The sequence below is a fragment of the Phaethon lepturus genome, unplaced genomic scaffold (genome assembly GCF_000687285.1).
Source record: "Phaethon lepturus isolate BGI_N335 unplaced genomic scaffold, ASM68728v1 scaffold42633, whole genome shotgun sequence".
Lineage (NCBI taxonomy): Eukaryota > Metazoa > Chordata > Aves > Phaethontiformes > Phaethontidae > Phaethon > Phaethon lepturus.
The window spans coordinates 1-20844 of NW_010531962.1; the positions used below are offsets into that span (position 1 = coordinate 1).

A 20844-nucleotide genomic window follows, 5' to 3' on the forward strand; every position below is an offset into this window, starting at 1 on the left:
TTCTTCCCTTTTTCTTCCCTTTTTCTTCCCTGATGTCATTAAATATAGGGTGTCAAACTCCTATTGTATTTGCTTCTTTTTAAATTTCCTGCGTGGAGATTAATCTCTGGTCTTTAGCAGGGGAAATACATCTGCTTTAAATCACTGTATCATCTACCATTATCTAGACGGAGGGCCTTAAGCTCATGCATTATTCCTTGCTGCAGCTCAAGGCACATTGATGCTGTAGATGGGTTTCGATCATCTGGTGTTGCTTCATTTGAAAAGCCTTTCACAAATGCTAGAATAGACACAGGAAGACTTTCTTATTTTTAGCATGGTGTATGTATAGTGCGTTTTACTAAACTCTGACTAAACTTTGTAAATTTGAGGAGGACTGAAACTGGTGCTTGTTTCTTGTCGAGAGAGCTCGTGTGCTGGGGTAAAATACAGTCCTGCTTGGGAGTAGGAAAGCATGTGTTCGGTTAACCATTTAAACGTGTTGTGAAGGATCTTCCCTGTCTGGCAGCGTGCCACTCTCTTTGTGACACGAAGGTAAGCTGACAAGAAAAACAGTTGCTTTAACTGAAAGCAGTAACAGAACTCTAACCAAATCGTGGTGCACGCCAGTTTATAAAATGAGAACACGGCTTAAATTTATTCCATCCAGTACGGTAGGCAAGAGTTACAGCACTCCCTTGATTAAAATGAATTCTTGGAAAGGAGGCAGGAGAAGCTGTTAAGTGGAGTCTCATGTTACCAGCTGGTTTGGATGAACTTCTAAGAATACATATGGAAGCTTCCTGCATCAGTATTTTCGCTGTGCGGGCATGTGTGTAAATGCTTTCAGATTCGTAGCGTGTGTTTTGCTTTCATTTCAGGTGTACTTGAAGGCACCTATGATTCTTAATGGTGTCTGTGTAATCTGGAAAGGCTGGATAGATCTACAGAGACTGGATGGTATGGGCTGCCTGGAATTTGATGAAGAGAGAGCACAGGTAAGACAGTCTTCCCATGGCTCTCATGCCTTAGACGTTTGTTTGTCCTTCTGGAAGGAAACACACTCTAATTTGCTTGTTTTCCATCTTCACTTTGAGTACAAATTCCAAAGGAAATTTACAGTATAGAAGTTTAAAAATAGGTGGTTGTAGCTAAACGAGTGTTTCAATTAGATCAAAATATCAGGGGCAGGAATCATCTGTGTTTTACAACACTGACAAGTCTATTCTAGCTGTTTACTTTAGGGTGGTTGGGTTTTCTTAAAGTAGCTTTTTGTTTTATTACAGATCAGAGCCCGAGGGGGGGGTGAATGGGGGTGTTTTCATTTGTTCTCTAACAGCGGTAGACTCTGCTCCGCTAAGGAGCGGCAGCTTTTGAGAACTCGCTTCCTACCTACCTACTTCCTACCACCAAAGTGACTGTCTCGCAGCTGAGTCTTTGGACACGCACAAGAACAAAGTAAACACAGAGGAAGTGACTTTTTAGGTGGATATCACACATATATAAGGCTCACTTAGACTTAGCTGTAGAGGGTTCCTTAATTTAGTCAGACTTGAGACAGAGCGTTTTTGCTTTTGAGATGTAGCTTGGTAACAAAGCTATTTAACTGACATTAAAAGCTGCTGCACCAAGTTTCTGTGGGCTGCCATACAGATCGCCTGTCTCTGCAGCGGACCGTAAATTGGATGTAGTAACATCAGTTACCAGAGTTATGACTTAAAATCTATATTTTTAGGGAGAGCTCAGCCGTTCATTTCTGTAGGTTGATAATTTAGAAATGTTAGAACTATATGAAGAAATGGTCCAAAGTGCTTCTGAATACAAGGGTTTGTTAAGCATGCAGAAGAAAAAAAGAAGGGTGAGCAATTCCCTGCAGCTGCCTTTTTTTTTTTTTTTTTTCTTCCTTCCCTAAGTTCTATATTGGTACTCCAGCAAATGATTCTTAACTCATTCTGTACCTGTATATAGCCATTTTCTCCTAACTTCTCTCTGGAGACAAGACCATCATGCCTTCCCCTAACTTTTCTGGAAACTTGAGTAATTGACTTTGAACCACTGTTCAATGTCTGCTAAACGGTAACTCTGTCATTTTTGTCTTGGTAGCCTAATAAAATTGGAGCCTGCTTTATCTCCTTTCTTTTGTTCCCTTAAACTCAGGGACGCAAAGCAACTCACTCATGTGAATAACTGAACTGGTTTGTGTGATGCTGGTGATTCCCTTTGTCTTTGTTACACGTCTATGTATGTCATACATCTGGGTGATTTTTGCAGAAACTTAATATTCACACAAAGCTGTCTGTTTTTGCAAATTACCTTTACTTTCCCTTGTTGCTCCTGGCAGATGTGCACTAGAACTGATGTAAATAAGGATGCATTTTCTTTTTCCACTGTGCGCCTCATTCTTAGCCCTCGCTTCCTTGGGGCTTCCCATTTAGTCTTCTACAGCCACAGTTGGTCGCTACCTAACAAGCAGGAACCCTTTGATTCCACCTAAATACCAAGAGCACCCCTCTACTGCAGGCACGCAGAACTCGAGGGCACGCTGATTAATTTGTTTCGGTTCAAGAGCTGGAAGTACTCAAATCAAATTTTATATTGGGATATGTGTAGTTGCAAGCTTTGTGGTGCCTTGCCTCTCCCTAATTTAAGAAACTAATTTGCACAATGATGAGATTATGTTAATGTGACTATGTTCTGGGTTAAATAGAAATACTCTGTGTCAAAAGAGAACAGTCGTAGTCCTGCGTGCTTTCTTGAGGATGCCTAGAAAGAAGGGGGTACGCTCTTCTCAGAGTGGTCCTGCCACCTTTTGCGAAGCCGTGAGAAAAGCCACAAGCTTTTACTTGAATGCTACTGTTTGCTGTGGCATTTGCTTCTTCCAAAGCCGGGTGTCGGCGTTCGAGCAGAGTTCCCGCTGCAGCAGTCTTTTCTTTGGAAAGAGAGTAGGCTCCGTTGATTAGAAGGCCTTTAGACTATAATGCATGCAAAGCAAGGTCCAGTGCAGAGCCCTGAGGATTGTGCAAGATAAATCCCAAGATTCCTAACTGAATGATGCGTGGTGCTAAGCCCCAGGACTTCTGAACTGAGAGGAGACAGGTTTGAATGTGTGCCTAAAAGGCGATAGTGTCACCCTTTTTCCAGAGCTGGACAGTTCCTGAAAAAAGTAGCACCCTTCCAAAAAGGAGGGTGGTGAGGCGACCTGTGGGTTCAGTTTTTCTGCTTTTAATTTCTCTATAAATGTTCTTGCATGCTCTGGGATTATTTTAGTTTCCCGATGCGTACGCGCTGTCGTTACTACACTTAGGAATTCCTTTTTGTTGTCTTCAGAAAGTGTTTGTGCACTGAGCATGTAATTTTTTTTATTTATTGTTTTGGTGAGAGGATATATGCACGCTCCCAGGTGTCAGCGCTTTCTTGAGTTTTGAGTACAGGGTGCTGAGCCAATTACAGGTGTATAATTTGTTTTCAGTTTGTGCTTCTCAGCGATTACGAGGTCATTGGTCATTTTACTTGCTACAGTAGTAGTACCTAAGAGTTTCCAGTGTCGTAAGGCACTATACAGACACAGAGAAGTAGCTGCACCCTTGATGTTGCGTAGGGGTTTTCACATATGTATGTGTGTGTTAGTATTGTAAACGTTTGGGCAACGTTTTACATTCTTCAGTTTCCTTTTTCCTGTATCTGTCACTTTGCTTCCTTTTTAAAAAACTGTTTTAATATTGCCAGTGGCAATTGACCTAACTGCTTTGAGCCCAAAATAACACTGATGTCAGAAGGGGTTTAAGTGCCTCATACTATGCAGCGTAGTGCCTGTGGTACCCACTGTCTTTTTTTAATAGTGGGTCTTACTGGCGTGCATACCCCCCCACAAGCACCCCTTACTCCCAGTTGCTGGAAGGCCTGCCTGATACGAATGTAATGCTCTTGCTTTTTCCCGTCTCTTGACGCGTTTTACTAACTAATACTGGGATCAGATAAAATTTGTCTTTGCTGCTGTGCTTTGGAAAGGATACTATCCTTCACCAGGTCAAAAATATTGTAGGAAGAAAAACCACATGCATAACAACAAAGCACTTTAATTGTAGCTTTCAAGCTAGCTCTCTTTCTATTTAATTCACAGCGTATTAATACCTTGCTACTAAGCAGCCTTACTTTTTGTTACTGGAGGCCCTCAGTGGACTAATGCACACAAAGCTCTATGCACGTGCTTGAGTATCTTCCCCATTTGGGGATGAAATTTCCCTGGATTTGATACTTATCTCGAGTGTCATTAAAAGGCTGTCTCTGTCTTCAGTACTGTTGAACACTTACCCCTTCCGTAATCGCGCATTCTTGCTGTAAATGGTTGTTCTCACAAAGTCTTCTCCTACCAGGCTGCTGGTCGGCGGGTGTTAGTAAGCTTCTCTCTTGTTTTTCTGGGTTGAGGGGTTTGTTTTGTTCTGTCCTCTTGTTTATATGGCTCATGTTTTGCTTATCCTTCTTTTTCTTAGTAGATTCATACCAGGAGCATTTTTACTTACTAAAACTAAGATGGGTAAACAATTGGGTTTCATAAAGCCAAATTTGCAAGGCTATAATTACTAGATTTGGGTGACATTTGAAAAAAGGTTTGATAAACTCCTGTTGTACAAGATCCTGAGATGTTTGTTGATTTATGTTATAACACATCACCAAGAGTAGAGAAGAATTTTTTTTTTTTCACTTAAAAATATGTTCTGATGTTCCTCCCCCCCTTTCTCAGACATTAGTAAAGCAGTGTTTCAGCTGTCAACATGTGTTCATTCTGGATGTCAACATACTGATTCTTCTCCTATGAATTTCTAATTTAGTTTCTTTTGGTTATGACTGTTTCTTTAAAATATTCTGGCTGTGGCTATATGTTAGCCTTTTTATTTCATGACCACTTTAAAGTAAAAATGCAAAAATCTTTTATTAAAAAAAAATCTGCTTTCATATAAGTTCGTTTAAAAAAAAAGTAATAAAGATGTATGTAGCTTCTGTAAATTAGAAATAAGACAGCTTTTCTGTAGTCATCTGGGAGACAAGCATATCTATTTTATCTCTATCCTTCTGCATTATTAAGAACAAACTTACTTTCCACTGTCTGACCTTGGTTGCTATGCATTGCATGAAAGTTAAGATAGCTACGAAGGGCCAAATTCTAATTTTAAAAATAGTAGGTGGTGGTAAAATGTTACCTTATTGGCAGCTTTAAGCATTGCCTTTCAACGTAGCTTCCTGGGGACCCGGCTATGCAGAGCTATTGATTGACAGATCTTTGTAATTAACTGTGTTAGGCCATGAGGGGCACTCACTCACACCGTCGCACAAAGTAGCTCCGGGGTGCACGACTGTGCCGATGGCAAAAAAGGCAATTTAACATTCTCTCAGACTAGAAGATGCTTTATCTTAAATTAAAAAATTTATGTACTTAATCCCTTGGCATATTAAAATTTAGTTGGGTTCTCAACATGTTTTTGTCCTCTTAACAGTCAAGGTTAGGATTTTTTTTATTACTATTTTAAATCTATCAACTTGAAAATAACATTTGTGTGTATAGTAATAATAAGCAGAGTTAGTCATAATTATAGCTGAGGAGTTAGAAGGAGGAAGAAACAATACAGCTTATCTCTTACTATTTTGTGGAACCTCTTTAGACTTGACTCCTCTGTTCTGAACATTTTAAGAGTCTGATTGGGAACAGAGACATCTATTTTCATTCTGAGCAAAACGTGTGCTAAAAGGTCTCTTCAGGAGAAATAATTTGTAACCCGATTAATAATGGCTAACATATTAGTAACACTTTATTTGAAACCTTTTCTAACAGAAAATATGTTTCAAAGGATTATTTGAGTGTTTATTTATTAAATCTATCCTGTGCATAAGCCACTGTTGAAAAGAAAATAAAATAAACAACCAGATTGTTGGAAACCTGTAGGTTTCTTCTGCGTTGTATGTGAGCGTGTACGAATTAGCGGAGGAATAACTTCTGCTTTGCACTTTCTACTGCATCTAAATTTAAATAATTTAAATGATACGTAAGCATTACGAATGTTCATACTGATGCACCTTCAGCAGCTTTTGATAAAATGGAGGATTTATTTGGTTTGTAACTTGGCTAATGCTTTTTTTAAAATGACAGAGAATTAAATTACCGTTGTTTGTATAATGACGCTAGTGAACTCCATCTAGATATACCCATGAATACTGTCTTCAAAATGACTTTTATAAGGAGAATAAAATGTATTGCTTCTTTCATATAACTTCTGAGGATCCCTGGCTTTTAAAACAGCAGCAGCATTTTAAACTACCTGTGAAAGCAGTTCTCCTTTGAAAATGTATTTTAGCAGTAGCTGTGTCGCAGCTTTGGTTATCTCTACTGCAGTGATGAAGGTGAGTATTATTTCGTTAACCTATACTGGCGTTTGCTGGAACGCATCTGGCAGATTTTGTAGGACGTACTTGTCTTTGCTGCCAAGTGATCCCTCATGCTCAAAAGACATGTGATCTGGTAGAAACAAGGGTAGCCTTTTGTGTCACTCTGTGTCATCTGCTTTGGTAGCAGGAGGATGCATTGGCACAACAAGCCTTTGAAGAAGCTCGTCGAAGAACTCGTGAATTCGAGGATAGAGACAGGTCTCATCGGGAGGAAATGGAGGTGAGGGTTTCACAGCTGCTGTCAGTAACTGGTTAGTACTTTCCCAAAACTTTAGATTGTTTCCATTTATTTGTCTGTTTGTACAATGTTGTGTATGTTCTGTTTGATGATTGGTGTTGTCATACAAAAACTGCAAGATGTGTTGTTTTTAACTCTCATGAAATGAATTTCAAGTCTTTGAAGTTTTTGATAAGAATTCTCCGATTTTATCCTTTTTTCCTTTCTGTAGATGGCCTTTTCTGTGGGTACTTAAGCTGTAAGGATACATTTGTTCACAGAGCTGCCATCTCTCTCAAAGGATGCTGTAGTAGCAGAGAGAGGGATCTTTCAACCCATACATTTCTCATGAACACGAGAGAGGCTTTGGGAGCTGTGGGCACGTAATTCTGTAGCTCGCTGTCCCGCGTTGTGGGAAACGTTACCAGTGAATTTAACCAGATGCCACAGTCTGCTTTCTTGAACAGGCTACTTTTATTTTCCTCTCACCTTTTCCTTACTGGTGAGGAGTCTTATTCCTCTCCTCTGTTTCACTGGTATAGTTTCCCCTATCTTGTTATTTGCTTCTTTAGGGCCCCACAGTCTTGAATCTTTTTCTTTCTTGACGAGGGCAGAAATTACTGGGATCAAGAAAAGAGGAGCCAGAAAAGGGAATGGAAACCAGCTGCTCTGAGATGTCAGGAAGGCAAGAGCTGCAAGAGGACGAGTAATATATAAGGAGAGTTGGCAAGTCAAGGCAGGCCGTAGGTCAGGCAGAGAATAGGGAGAAAACAGAAACACGTTGTATTTCTTTCCCTTAGTAGCTCTGTTTCCTACTTCCTGCTTCATCAGTACAGCCTGACTTTACTGTAATCAAATGTGAGCAATCTGCTGCTTCTCAGGTTTTTAGAAAATTTGATTATTGTTATTGCTAAGCTACTTTTCTTCTGGCATCCTTCCTGATAATTGAGATGATTAGACGGACTTGCTTCCCTTCCAAGTACAACTGGAAGACACTTGAGCGTGAGAATGAGGGGTAAAATGCAGATGCAGAGAATAATCTTGCTTCGAAGGGATGGCTGCTGTGTGTCTGCTTGCAAACACTGATGTAGCCAGGTCAGATGTCAGCTGTAGCAAAGGTAAGATCCTTGCTTTGGAGGCCTCGCTACCACTGGAACCTTGGAGCAACAGCTAGATTACCTGCATCTTTCTGTCTCTGGAACCTGCTTGTAAGTTCAGTTCAAAAGGAAGGCAGAATTAACTTAGGGCTGTTCATGAAGAACTGTGGCAACCTGCCGTAATTTTAACAATGCAGCACTGGCCTTATGTCCTTGACCTCAATTTACTTCCAGCTTTTCTTGATTTATTTTCCTTTACTGTGCCCTTCGTCCCCACTCCTGTTACTACAGAGAAGCAGCCGTATGCTTACTGGATGCTGAAGGTTAAAAAAGAATGAGGCTTCCTGAAATAAGTTCTGAAGTTCTGAGAGACTTACTCTTTCCTCCAAGCGTGGAAAAACCACCTATTTGCAGCTAGAATGCGCAAAACCTCTTTCAATTAACAGCAAGATTGAGGTAATACTGAGCATCTGGGGCTTCATGACAGACATCAAAACTTGTGACACTGAGACAGAAAAAGCAACCTCCCTGGCCAGCTGCAGGAGCTGGATTCAATAATTTCTGAAAAGACTCTTGCTTTTAACAGGACAGCAGGCAGTTGTTATTAAACGATGTCCTTATTAGCTGCCAGTACCCATTTTCTCTTAAAACAACAATAGTCATTGTCCCAGCTCTAAAACACTGGCATAGATCACCTACAGAAAGGAAGAAGCGGAAAAATTACTGTTTAAACATTAAAACAATTAATGTTTAAGCTGAATGTAAAACATTGCCAAAGGTACTTCAAGTTTATGTGATGTCGAATACAAGTCTTTAATAATCGCAATACATTTTGTTATGCACACTTTTTTTGGTGTTACTGTACATGTTTAATATGTATAACCAAGAGATTTTTTCCTCAAATGCTTGTAGTTCTATAATTGATGTTTTACATTTCCTTTTCCATTTGTGTGTTTGGGGGAAGATGTCCTGGAACGTTTACGGATGAGCTTTTGCACCCTGGATCTTAGGACTGCATAAAATTCTGGATCTTTTGGGGCGGGGCAGGGGAGAGGGGGGAGACAGACATACAGTGCGTTCCGAAGGAAGAAGCGGATTTCCAAACCATTCCTTGTTTCCCTGACTTTCGCTTCAGTTGTATTGTAATGCAGCGTTCGGGCAGAATCAAACAAGCTTTAATCACTAAGCGCTTCCGTAAGGCGCTCACGGTCATCACAGGGAGTTCTCAACGGAAAGTAACGCACGAATGCGCGTTGCCGTGTTGTATTTATGGCCTGTATCGAATTTTGCAATGCTCGTGTGCTCGGTCAGCTCGGAAATGGGGTTTGCCGTTGTACCCTTCTGACGATTGCGTTGCTGACAGCTGTAAAAGTCCAAACGGGATTGTGCACTGTTTGTGTAATTTCAATAGGTCAAACGGTGTCTTTGGTTGCACCAAAGCAGAGATGGTGCTTGAAGGTTCTTTATAGGGTGGGTTGTAAGCGTGCTGAGTGAATTTTTGTGTATGTTACACTACACACAGACAAAGATCCCCCTCGGCACAGTCTTTTAATATGATATCTGTGCACCTTTCAGCATTACTAAAACTTAAAAATTTTTTCTTCCCTGCTAAGCTTGGCATGGACAGTAAAACTCAGAACTGCCAGACCTGGAACAGGATCTCATCAGTGTTAATGACTGTTTTAGGAATTGCAACACTGTATAAAATCGGGATATTTCAGACAGTAGAATTACAGCTGAAATGCCTTTAATAGAGACCAGATTCTGCTTCGGGGAGGAGGGAGGAGGGAAGGGGAATCCTGCAATATTCCACCCACAACAGAGGCGCCAGCTCTTTGGAAACATTTATCCATCCAAAGCCTGGCAGCATATGAAAATGATCAGATTCAGTTCTTTATTTATACAGCTTTTTGTGTAGAAAAGGTTCCCTACTCCGAGTCTCTCTGTAGACTTTAAAACAAGGTGGTATATCCTTGCCCAGGAGTGATCAGTGAAGGCTGCTGAAAACATTTAAAACGGCTTGTATGTGGCAGTTGGGTATTAGAATGGTGGCACTCTGAAGGGGGAGAAAAACAGCGAGTGCAGTAACAATTTAGGAATAATCACTATACTCATCTTCCTTTTTAAGTATCCTAAAAAACAACCAACAACAAACCCCCCACAAACCAAACCAAAAAAAAAAAACCCAACAACAAAAACCCCTCAGAGTGCTGTCGGGTTGGTTTGCCTTCCTTTCATCACACAGTATCCCTTCCATCGACCACTTCGCTGGCACATCAAATCTTTATTTTAATGAACATATTCTCTGCATCTGAGGACAGAATCGGTAGCGCTTGGTAGGTTGTGTTGAATTTCCAGAAGTGATGGTATTTTTGTCAATGACAGCGTTCTCCTAACGTAAATGGTTTGCGAGTGGATTTAGAAATTTTCGTTGGATTTTTCGGTGCCTCTGAGTTGAACTGCCTGCTGTTAAAATTTTAACGTGGTTTCAGTTTTGAATACAAGACACTTTGGGGTTTTTCTGTCAGTTTATGTAACTTGGTCACATCAGATACCGCAACTCCTGCCTCCCGGTTCAGGATTCTTTCGTTTCAGAGACGCTTTTGAAGTCAGTGAGTGTTTCTAATTAATGCCTTCAAAATTAGTAATGTATTCCAATGGCTTTCACTTCGACGGAGAGGTCGGAATGCAGAGAGAGTCGATGTTGTAAGGATACGCGTGAAGAAAGCCCTTGTCCCCCGCTAAAGATTACTGTGAAAATAAACGATTGCGTGACGCTTGGTCAGCGAAGGAGCGCTGCGTGGGGCCTGGCTCCGTGCGGCCGGAGGCACCGTCCTCCTTCCCTGCGGAGGTGCCTCGCCACGGGCAGCCGGCCCCGGGCCCTGTTGCCGTTGAGCGGGCGTACGAACTTGAAGCATTTGTCCCTTTCCCTTTGCCAAACGAGTGGAGCGAGGAGGCGGAAGGGGTGTCGGTGAGGCAGAATCCTTCATTTTCACTCTCTTTATCGCCTTGTGTCTTGGTGGAGAGCGTCGGCGCTGAGCGTTTTCTGCTGTTGGGCCTAGTCGCGGCACGAATGGCCGGAGCTCGGTGTCGGGATAAGCGGCGTTCTGCAGAAACTGCTGCCGCGTTGCCGTCTAGATGCCCTTGGTTCGTCCGGGGAGAGCTTCTTGCTTTTTATTCGGTGTTCTGGCCGTGTTAGCACGATGCCAAATGAGTTACCCCCTCCGGAACGACACGGGGAGATCTAAACAGCGCCCGGCGGGGAAGTCGGACCACGCCACAGGCGACGGCCTGTGCTCGGAGCAGCGAGCAGGTACCTGCTGCCAGCCCTTGGCTGCAGCAGAAGGTACGAAGCGGTGGATTTCCAGCGAGGGGATGGATAAAAAGAAGAGGCTGTCTTACGTGTTGCCGTGTGCAGCCGTTTTTTTTTTTATGAGGTTTGTTTTGCGTAGGCGCACTGTAACTTCACAACTGAAGTGATCTCTCTGAGTTTGTCCTACTCTGTTAACCTTGAGCTTAGCTAAAGACAGTGATAGCTTTCCCTAGGCGGGGGTTGGATCCCTCTTCAGTTTTCCAACGCAATTTGTTCAACCAGCGTTTTTAAAATGTCGTATTTTTCTATTTTGCGTTCGTTTCCCATGTTCCTGCCATGCTCTGTATTTGAGCAACGCTGCGAGTAAGGAGGCAGAGGGGTTTGCTCTTCTCTGGAGTGGTCTGGTCTAGCAATCTGTCTGTTTGTGGTCTTGTGCTAAATATAAATTACATTAATGGCTGAGCAGAGCCATCTTAGGTAACTGCATGAAATTCCCATTTTAAAAACCTTCGTTTTGCTGAAAAAAATCCCCGTTTTGAAATGTTTGTTTCTTCCGCTGGAGGTCCCTCTCAACACAAAGCACCAAAAAACCCCGCCAACCCCACCCTTTAAAAGTTGTGGGAGTAAAAATTTACCTAAATTTTAAATACTCAGTCCTGGCCTAGGTTTCTACGCGTTTTTGCTGTTTGCAGGGAATTATGAGTCGAACTGGGAGAAATGTATTTAATTAATTGTGCTGAAGTTATGACCTCTTAGAAAACAGGATTTTGCTACAGAAATATAAACAGTTTACAATTGAAATAAAATCAAGTAGTAGCACCAGCTTTCCTATTCTTCCAAGGTACTACATAGTGAAATTATTCTCTCTTCTTAAAAAAAAAAAAAAAAAAAAAAAGGAATTTAAGATTAAACCACTAGTGTAAATAAGTACTCCAAGTACTTTTGTCAAGTATAACTTGCTTCAGAAGAAAATATAGTATTCCAATAAGGTCATTTGGGGTTTTTTTCTCATCAAATTCTGACTTTTAAGTTTTTTTTCCCCTCAAAAATTAATCTGGAATTAATTTAATTACAACTTACTGTATGTACTTTCCAGACAGACAATGAGATATAAATAGTACAACCTTCAATACAGCTTTTTGGATGTGAAAGATCCCCAAACTGTATAATTCTTCATACGCAGTGGGTAGCGCAGACTTAGCATATGCTTGTGTGTGTGTGTGTATATGATTTGGTTTATATTCAGGATGAATACAAGACAGTTTAGGAAAAAAAGCATTAAAGCATGTGTGTGAATATGCGTTGCCTCAAAAGGCTCTACGGTGCGAGTACAGTACAAGTAGGACAGTAATGTTATGACTAGATTGTTTCACAAGAACTTTAAATAGCTGGTATTTGTGTAAAAGTGCTATGGAATGCATATATCAGAAAAACAATTTGTGCTGTACAGAATCGATGTGGACTGTAGTACAGAGATCAATCTTGCAAATCAGGGAATTCTGTAATATAAGCGTCTTCTTTCAGTCAATGAAGGTTAGAAAGGGGCCGAGCAACAGAGGAATACTGTCTGGAGGCAATCAATATTAATTATAAATTTATAACCTTTATACCAGCCTTCAAACAATACTTTCTAAACGGGAGCACTTCAAGCTTTTTTCCCCTTGGAAAAGAAGTTTTCATACAAAAGCAAAATTTAATCTGCACCTGAAGCTCCTCAGAGCTTACTCTGTTGCCATGCTTTTTCCTTTCTCGGCTTGCTGTTGCCATAGTCCCATTACCGATGCAGCGTACCGGAATCTGTAGCTTCGTTACGGCTTTTGAACAGAAATGCGACCGTTGCAATGATTTCAGGCAAGGGAGTGCGTCAGGAATTGGTAAGCAAATTATGCTGCTTGGCCTGGTCATGCTCTGTAGCACTCAAGCGGCTGGTGGTGGGAGAGCGGACTCGGCACGTAACACAGTAAGTACCTTGTTTCTAGGAAAGAGATCATTGGAAGCTTGAAATGAAATCTTGATGGAGCTAGATGCTAAATGAGTTTTAGCTGTGGCCTTTGTCAAGAAATTCATTTATTTTGACTTTCAGTGAGCTTGAAGGCAATCAAAATGGATGTACGAATTAAAAAAGAAAGTGCATCGACTATAGGGTTCAGAACTTTCATCGTTCTACAACTTCAGTCTAACATCCAGACCTCTTACCAAATTTGAGAAGCTCCTTTCCGTTAATTTAAGCGGTGCTTCATATCATCATTAAGAAGGATCACGGCTGCTTCTTCCCAGGCTCAAGTGAAAAAGAGGGGCGATTGCAAAATGGCCAGCAAACAACGTGACTCCAGAGACCGGATCTAGGCTACAAAGCCGCGTGCATCGTGTCCCCGACTTGGAGGCGCAGCATGCAGTGATGAGGGGGCCCCTTCGCCGCTGGAGCCGAAGTTGCTCTGGGAGGTGAAGGCTGAGAGGGAGAGCCTCTTGCGGAGCCTCCCGCAGGCCCGGAAGTGTTCAGGGTGCTTCATCAGGCTTCTTTCTCCGACCAGAGAAGTTCTGTTACACATAAGCTGTCGTCCCTGCTACATGTGGCCCGGCTTCGCTGGCTGCCGTTCTGAGAAGGCCGAGGTTTCCCGCCCCCGCCCTGCCGTTGGGTCAGGGTAGTTGAAGTGGCATGGCCGGCGTTCTGGCCATGTTCACATCTCCCCGGGAGAGGCTGTTACTAACCAGCAGCTCAGAGAAGAGCTTTCAGTTTGTTGCTTTTCTTGATGTGGGTCTGCCTCAGTTAGCAGGACTAGTGTGGAGGTGTGCTTGGTTGTAACTGGTCATTTTTCTGAGGATTGCTCTCATTATTTCAGGTTGTGGGTTTTTTTTTGTTTAGGGTGGGTTTTTTTTTTTCTGTCCTGCGGTTGTATGCTTTTTAGCAAAGTATCTGCAATGTGTTCTCAGGGCTTTTTTCTTCTTAATCCTTTTCAGGAGGTTGACAGTCCTTCTAAGAGAATCCAAATGTTCACTGTTTAGTTTTTCATAACATAGCCGGATTTTTCACTTATTTAGTAAATTATAGATGACAGATGCCAAGGCACATAATGCATCTGCTCTGTCTGTTCCAGCAGTATGGAGTTGCCAGAATGCAATTAAAGAATTGCAGTGGAGTTGTCCATGGAGAGACTTTATTTTGGCTACTTTTTGTGACTGCCCTCCTTGAAATTATCTTCCTCCTCCGTCCCTGCTCTTCGCCGATGTCCCAAGTTACATACGCAGCGCGTATTGCTGCTCTTTGTGACTTCACTGCCTTGTATTCAGCGGTCCCAGTTTTGCCTGCTGGTGGTTTTTTGTCGTCGTCGTTTTGTGTTTTAAGTGATTCACTGAAAGGGAGGGCCATCTTCGTGGCAACCCTGTCCATCCTTACTAAATTTACCTCCAGCTTTCCCAGTTCTGCTTTCTCAGAGCTATCGTGTAAACCACACGGTGGGACTGCATTATCTTTTCCCGATGAACTCATGTGGTCAAAGGAGCTGGTTTCCTTAGGTGTGTCGGAGGCCTCTGAACGTGCAGAGGAAGGGGGTAGTTACATGCTTTCTCAAAGCCAGCTTGAGGAGTTTTATTGGCCCTTTTGAAAGCACGGTCAACGGCAGCATGAGTCAGTCTTGGGCGGCTGGAGGAGGAGGAAGACGGTGTCTGACTGTCGTGGCTGCTGGAGGAACTGCCTGTGTGCTGCCTGCCTTAGTTGCTTAAAAATCGTTCTTAGATCTCTCTTACTTAAGTGCCCCAGTAACAGCTGCAAATGCTCCAACACGATCCTTGTCCAAGAGAGTCACGGTTTGAAGTTAATGATTCGATGACTTCAAGCTATGTAATTTATTAAGAAGAAAATTAATATAATACAGATATTACTGCATCAGTCTCTTGATACGACTTCTAGCCCATACCAGTTAGCCTATATTTAGGCTTGGGAAAAGCTCAGAGAGAACAGGATTGAAGAGAGAATAGGTGTTAAGAGTATGGCAGGGGATACTTTTTGCATTTGTTTACCCTCAAGTCAAAATGATTTTGTTAGCAAGTTTTCTCTTGTTCGTTGGTGTATTATTACTCCTGTGGTAACAGCATTATGAGTTCAGCGTGAATCAGGCTAGAACAGCATGTTACAGGAGGCTTTGAAACGTTTTTTGCCAGATACGTTCCTGCAATTCTTTCAGTCGGTCATCGTACCGTCTCCAGCGTTAGAGGTTTTACATGGCTTGTGGCCAGTTATAATTCCTTCCGTATTGCAGCAGATTTGCATGGCTGCATGTGCTGAAAGCTGAGTGCGAAGTGTTTCTGAGTATTGAAACTCCCTATGTGTCCATCAAATTAAACTGTTTGATTTCAGAATGTTTGGAAGGAAACTGGCAGTTTTGGTTAAAATACGTTAATTTTTAAGAAAATTACAACTGTGGTTGGATCTTTGTACTGCTAATAAGCTTTTCTTGCAAGCAAATATTTGTGATCCTTTCACTAAATAGCAGATGGATAACATTGGACGTAGTGCTCCTTCAAACTTAAAATCAGCATTTGACTGAAAAATGAAATATGCTGAGATAAGATGAATAAGTACTGTTTTCTCATGACTCATTATGCGTGACTCATGGCAGAATATTCCATTTCCCAATGGCAAAGATAGATGCATCTTTCTTAATTGAAGCAAGTCTCCTTAATCTTTGAGAAGCTGAGCTCATTATTCACCGAGAGTAATTCTGATGCTTCTGCATGGCCTCATAAGGTATGCATTTCAAAAATTACAGCAAATACTGCAATTCAGAGGATTGATCAGCTATGCTGAGACTACAAGACCCCAAATTGAGAGAATTCTGCAAATTGCCGTTTTTACATCTGTAAAAGGGAACTTTCTGCTTCCTGTAATAGCCTGAGGAGAACTACCAGATACTACCGTACTGGTAGTCACACTCCTTCGGCAAGTGAGTGTTAAGGATCTTGTGGCATTTCTTACGAAAGTTGTATTTTGCCCATTGTCTGGACAAAAATACCACCCCGTGCCTGATGCTGTACAGTGTGCATGCTGTCTGCACACAAGGCGATTTCTCCTGTCTTTTTTGAGTGGTTTTGTTTGTTTTTTTTTTTTAATTTTCTAGATACAGATAGATGTGGTGCTTTTACTTTTTTTTTTTTTCAGCACGTGTCTTTGTCGTAGTTGTTACGTACTGTGCACATGCGCCTTGGCAGGATGGTGACTGATAGAATAAGGGTGATTCACGTGTACCTATTCTTGCACAAGAGTATAGCACAAGGAGGGTGTCTGAGTGAGACGGAGCTGTCATTCCAACACGTTGCAGTTGCTTGTGTAAATCCCCGCTTACTGAAATGCAAAATTACACCTTTATCCACATATACTAGTGTAAGATATTGTAATGACTGCTTTCAGTACATTTGAGGGTAATTTGTCATGCCTTTTGCCTATCGCTTGAAAGGGCAAATCTGGTAGTTGTTCAGTAGTGGCTTCTGCAAACTCTACAAGTAGCAATGAGGTCATGAATCATGTGAATTCTTTCATATGTTTTGAAAGAAAAGGCTACTTTAGGCAAAGCATAAATGCAACCATATGCCCATACCTTGGAGTCTTCACTGAAATTTGACAATAAAATTGCTGTGCCTATGATTTGTTTTCTGAAGAAGAAACTCTTGCTTTTAGAGCAGTAGTATAGCAGCAATTAACTTGCCTTTTTTTCTAGTTAAGTGTAAAAATATTTATCGAGTACAAAACTGGTAATAAGATTGGTATAATAAGGTTTTGGTAATTCTTAAAAGACAGTGCATGCCTTTGTTTCCTTTGAGAAGAAAGAGGCAGCAGTTAAAATCAGAAGAAATCCTGTTACAGTCTGTTCAGTAGGAGAAAAGTATTCAGAGTGGAGCTCTTACCCCTTTGTTGATCTTAATACAACTGTTAAATTAGCATGGAAGTATCTATTAATACTTGTTGAACAACCATTTTGTATTAAGAAAAATCTTTACAGCACAGTTTACTTTTCTGTTGAAGAAAAAAAAAAAAGTGTGGGCTTTCCCTTGCTAGCTTTTGCACACTGATCTTGATAGTCAAAGCGGAATGATTTGGCTTTTGGAAATAATGTGAAAATCTTAATTAAATGCCATCTCCCAACATTCTGCATCTCTACAAAGAGGGCAGTTTGCAAAAGTTGCTTCAGCGGCTGAAAGGAATACGCCCTTTAGCGCTGAAAATCTTCAGCGCTGCACGTGATTACGCGATTCCTCAGAAAGATTACTGAGAAATCTGTGGGTTTGTGCGCCGGCAGTGATGTCGGTTGTCATGTTGAGAGCTCTTCTGCACGTAGGAAAAGCAGATTGTTTCCTTCAGTCGGAACATGACCAGTGCAGACAGAAGAGAGGAGGCAGATCATCTCGCCCCTAAATACCTAAAATGCCACCACCAACAGTACTGGATACATAAATGTAGTAGGTAGCAATTGTGATAATTTGAATAGTGAGGGTGTTGTCAAGACAATAATGGCAGTATGACCACTAAAGAAAAGTGCAGGAGGGAATTGTCTTCTCTGGAAACATGTTGACTACTAGAAGGATTTATTAGATGAGCTCTGCGTGCATCGGGATGGGATGGTTGCGCGTGAAAGGAAGGCGTAACTTTAAATCGATATTTAAATAGGAGAAGGAAGCAACAGCTCTCTGTTGGGGTGATGCTGACCAGTTGCACTGGGAGCATAAAAATTGGGCACAGAAGAAGAATGGTAGATGAGGGAGGAAGAACTGAATGGAGAAAGAAAAGTCTAAATTGGAGAAGATGGTGTTGGCAGTGCCTGTGGGGAGGGTTGAGAGTTGACAGGCTCGGCTCGCTCGCTGTTTTGTATGGGAGCGCGCAAGCAGCGCGCCGTCAGCGGGGTAACCGCCGCGCTGGCGGGAAGGCTTCCTCCGTGTCAGTAAATGTGACTCAGAAGAGCCCAGGGAACGCCCCAGAGCAGCACTCGTGTCGCCGCTCGTCACGGTCTAGTTGAAGTACTCGTCGTGGTCAGTGTGATCGTCTAAACGCGGTAATTGCTTAAACTGCCCATTCCAGCGGCACAGCTGCCTGCATCACGTCTGTGCCTGCCTCTTTCCACAAAACACGAGAAGCCCTTCAAAGGAGGGAAGCGGTCACTGCTTTTGCGTTTTTTGGAGGGCGCTTTTTTTGAAGCACTGAACGTGGCAGGTTATTGCAGCCGGTGCAAGTAGCGGAGCTACACCAAATAACGCTTGTGCCGTGATGCCTGCCACCAGCCGAGAACCTGGCCCTGATACCGGTTTGGGTCGCGTGGTAGTTACGGGCCAAGGTGCCAGCTGTAAATGTAAAATAAAAGTATCGATACTAAAATGTCTTTAAAAAACAGCTAGCATATATTAGATGTTCCCAGAATCGAAGCATTGCTTTAAAGTATATCAATGCTTTTCAGTATTTACCTGCCGCATTTGTGTGTGCTACTTGAAAGCAGCCCGCATGTGTACAGGTAGAGAAAGTAGAGCGCGGTGTCTTTTTGTGACTGACGTTACTATGACTGCCCATCCTTAATTTCCTCTTTAAAATGCCATCAACCTGGACTGTTTAACAGAATCATTTACTTAAAGGAGAACTGAGGTTACTTTTTTTTTAATACAGGGGCGTGATCGTAAGTACCAGAGTTTTCTATGTTTTGTATTATTGATAAATTTACAGGTGCACCGGAGGGGGGAAAAAAATAAGTGTGCTGCAGTAAACCCCCAACTTCTAAGATGTGTTAAAATGTGTGTCAATCTACAGATTAAATTGCACCAAGTGTGTTATCGTGTTATAAATCTCTTTATTCCAGAAAAAGCTGAAGTAAATGTTTCCCACGTAAAAATACTGAGGGGAGATTTGTTTGGAAATGATGTAATGTACCCTGCCATCTTGCATCGTAGACTTTCTCCCCAAAATCTTGATCCTGGAAACATTTACAGAAAAGGTTTACAGGAGGGAATTTCACAGGAGAAGAAAAGTGTTTCGGAGGAAGGGACACACAATCATTGCCTAACTATTCTGGACGTCTCTTGCCGGTTGTTGAAGTGACGTTGAGAAGCGGTTCGGCAGGGCTGTGGGAGGGCCCCTCCAGAGCGGGGACGGTGCCCGACTGCTGGGTCCACAGCCCTCCTCTGAGATCTCTGGTCGTTCTGGGCGATCACCGAACTGAGGGGGAAAGCATGATTTTCATGTTAAGGAGGAGTGCATTGCTTAGTGGTGGAAATGTAAAGTCTCCGCCTTAGAATTGGTTATGGTCTTAGTCATGTTAATCTACTGAAGAAGTTAACTAAACTGATGATGTCTAAATAATTTCTTTTTTTGATCCTAAATGTGTGTTTATTGACGCAGGCAAGAAGACAACAAGACCCTAGTCCTGGATCTAACCTAGGAAGTGGCGATGATCTCAAACTACGTTAATCAACAGCAGCAGGCGTACCATGGGCCTGCACACATGCATTGCTTCTACTTGGCAAAGGATTTAATAAAAGACCAGAAACTGTGATAACTGGGTATACTATGGTCTGTTTCCTGACCTGCGGCAGTCAAAATCACCATGAACTGCCATGGTTTGCACTATGTTTATGTTACAATACCTGCATTTCCCATTTTAAGCATGTAGCCAGTGGCAATTTGAAATTTTGTTTTTCTATGCAAACTTATTTTTGTTGGCACTATTTTAGTGAAATGGAAACTTATGCAGCTATAAAATCATTTTTCTCAACTGTAATAGAAATTGTCACTTAAAAATAGGTCAAGATATTACAGATTTAAAACTTCTTTTTTGGGTTTGGTTTTTTTTTTTTTTGGTAAACTGCTGGAAGCCAATGCATTCCAAGCTTAATTTTTTTAATATGGGCTTTTGGAATTTTGATTGTCCTTATTGTGCTCCTGCTTTATTTTAGATATGCATTCTTATCTTTCTTTCAGTTTTCTTTTTTTATACATTTGCAAGACCTTCTTGAAACTGCTGACATTATTTTGCATTATTTCCAAGCAAAACCCAGTGAATCAGAGCTGTTGGAATCGGTTTTCAAACTTTGTGGGTCTGTAAACGTTACGGTTGCAGTATTCTTTTAAACTGCTAAGAATTCATTGGTTCCACTTTCTAAATGACAAAATCTTAAAACGCGTATTTTATGCGTTAATGCGTTCTGCCCCAGTATCTGTCTTAGATTTTTTTTCTGCACCAAGTGAGTTTGGGTGGCTGTTATACCCCTGTATATAGTACTTTACTGAAACTCATAGGAAGTCGCAGGCTGGCTTCTGTTTTATTCAGGGATTTTTTTAAATAGTTCTTCAAAGGGATACTGCAACTCTACAATCAGATTCAACAGCGTGTTAAACTGGGAACAAAAGTGATCAGCTGCCAAGGTGATATGTATTAAATCCTGTTTAAGATAGCTGCTTTAAGTGTATTTTATATCTTAGGCTTTTTGTAAAGTTTGTGCTGAATGGTGAAAAGTTGAGATGAGGTTGTGTGCAGAAAATCTCATACTGCGCATAGGACACTTCTATTAAATCTTATGCAAATTAAGACTACATTGCAGTATATATTGCATTTTCTAACAGGGTAGGATTTGGGAGGAGTTAATCCGTGTGAGTTATCTTGTTTTATTTGGGGTGATGGTGAATGGACTTGTTCAAAATTTTTCATTGCATCCAATATTGGAAGAGAATTGATTTGGAAATCTGATGTCATTTGGCTTTGTTTAAAATGTGTGCTTCCTGTACAGCCCGATTAATTAAAATGTCACTTAAATACCTTGTTAAAATAGGT

The 20844-nt window shown here is 41.6% G+C and overlaps 1 protein-coding gene across 1 annotated transcript; it reads left to right on the forward strand.

Annotated features, from left to right (window-relative positions):
* The first annotated feature begins 863 nt into the window (after window positions 1–863).
* On the forward strand, window positions 864–20241 carry CBFB (core-binding factor, beta subunit). The gene is made up of 3 exons (XM_010284714.1): window positions 864–977; window positions 6542–6637; window positions 19416–20241. Exons 1-3 carry the CDS (start codon window positions 879–881, stop codon window positions 19482–19484), a joined length of 264 nt encoding a protein of 87 aa, XP_010283016.1. The 5' UTR covers window positions 864–878; the 3' UTR covers window positions 19485–20241.
* Window positions 20242–20844: the final 603 nt, after the last annotated feature.

Excerpts from the sequence above, each read along its gene's own strand:
- CBFB (XM_010284714.1), top strand. The coding sequence starts at position 879 with ATGATTCTTAATGGTGTCTGTGTAATCTGGAAAGGCTGGATAGATCTA. Across the intron at positions 978-6,541 it reads TTGATGAAGAGAGAGCACAG|CAGGAGGATGCATTGGCACA; the intron begins GTAAGACAGTCT and ends CTGCTTTGGTAG. Across the intron at positions 6,638-19,415 it reads CTCATCGGGAGGAAATGGAG|GCAAGAAGACAACAAGACCC; the intron begins GTGAGGGTTTCA and ends TTATTGACGCAG.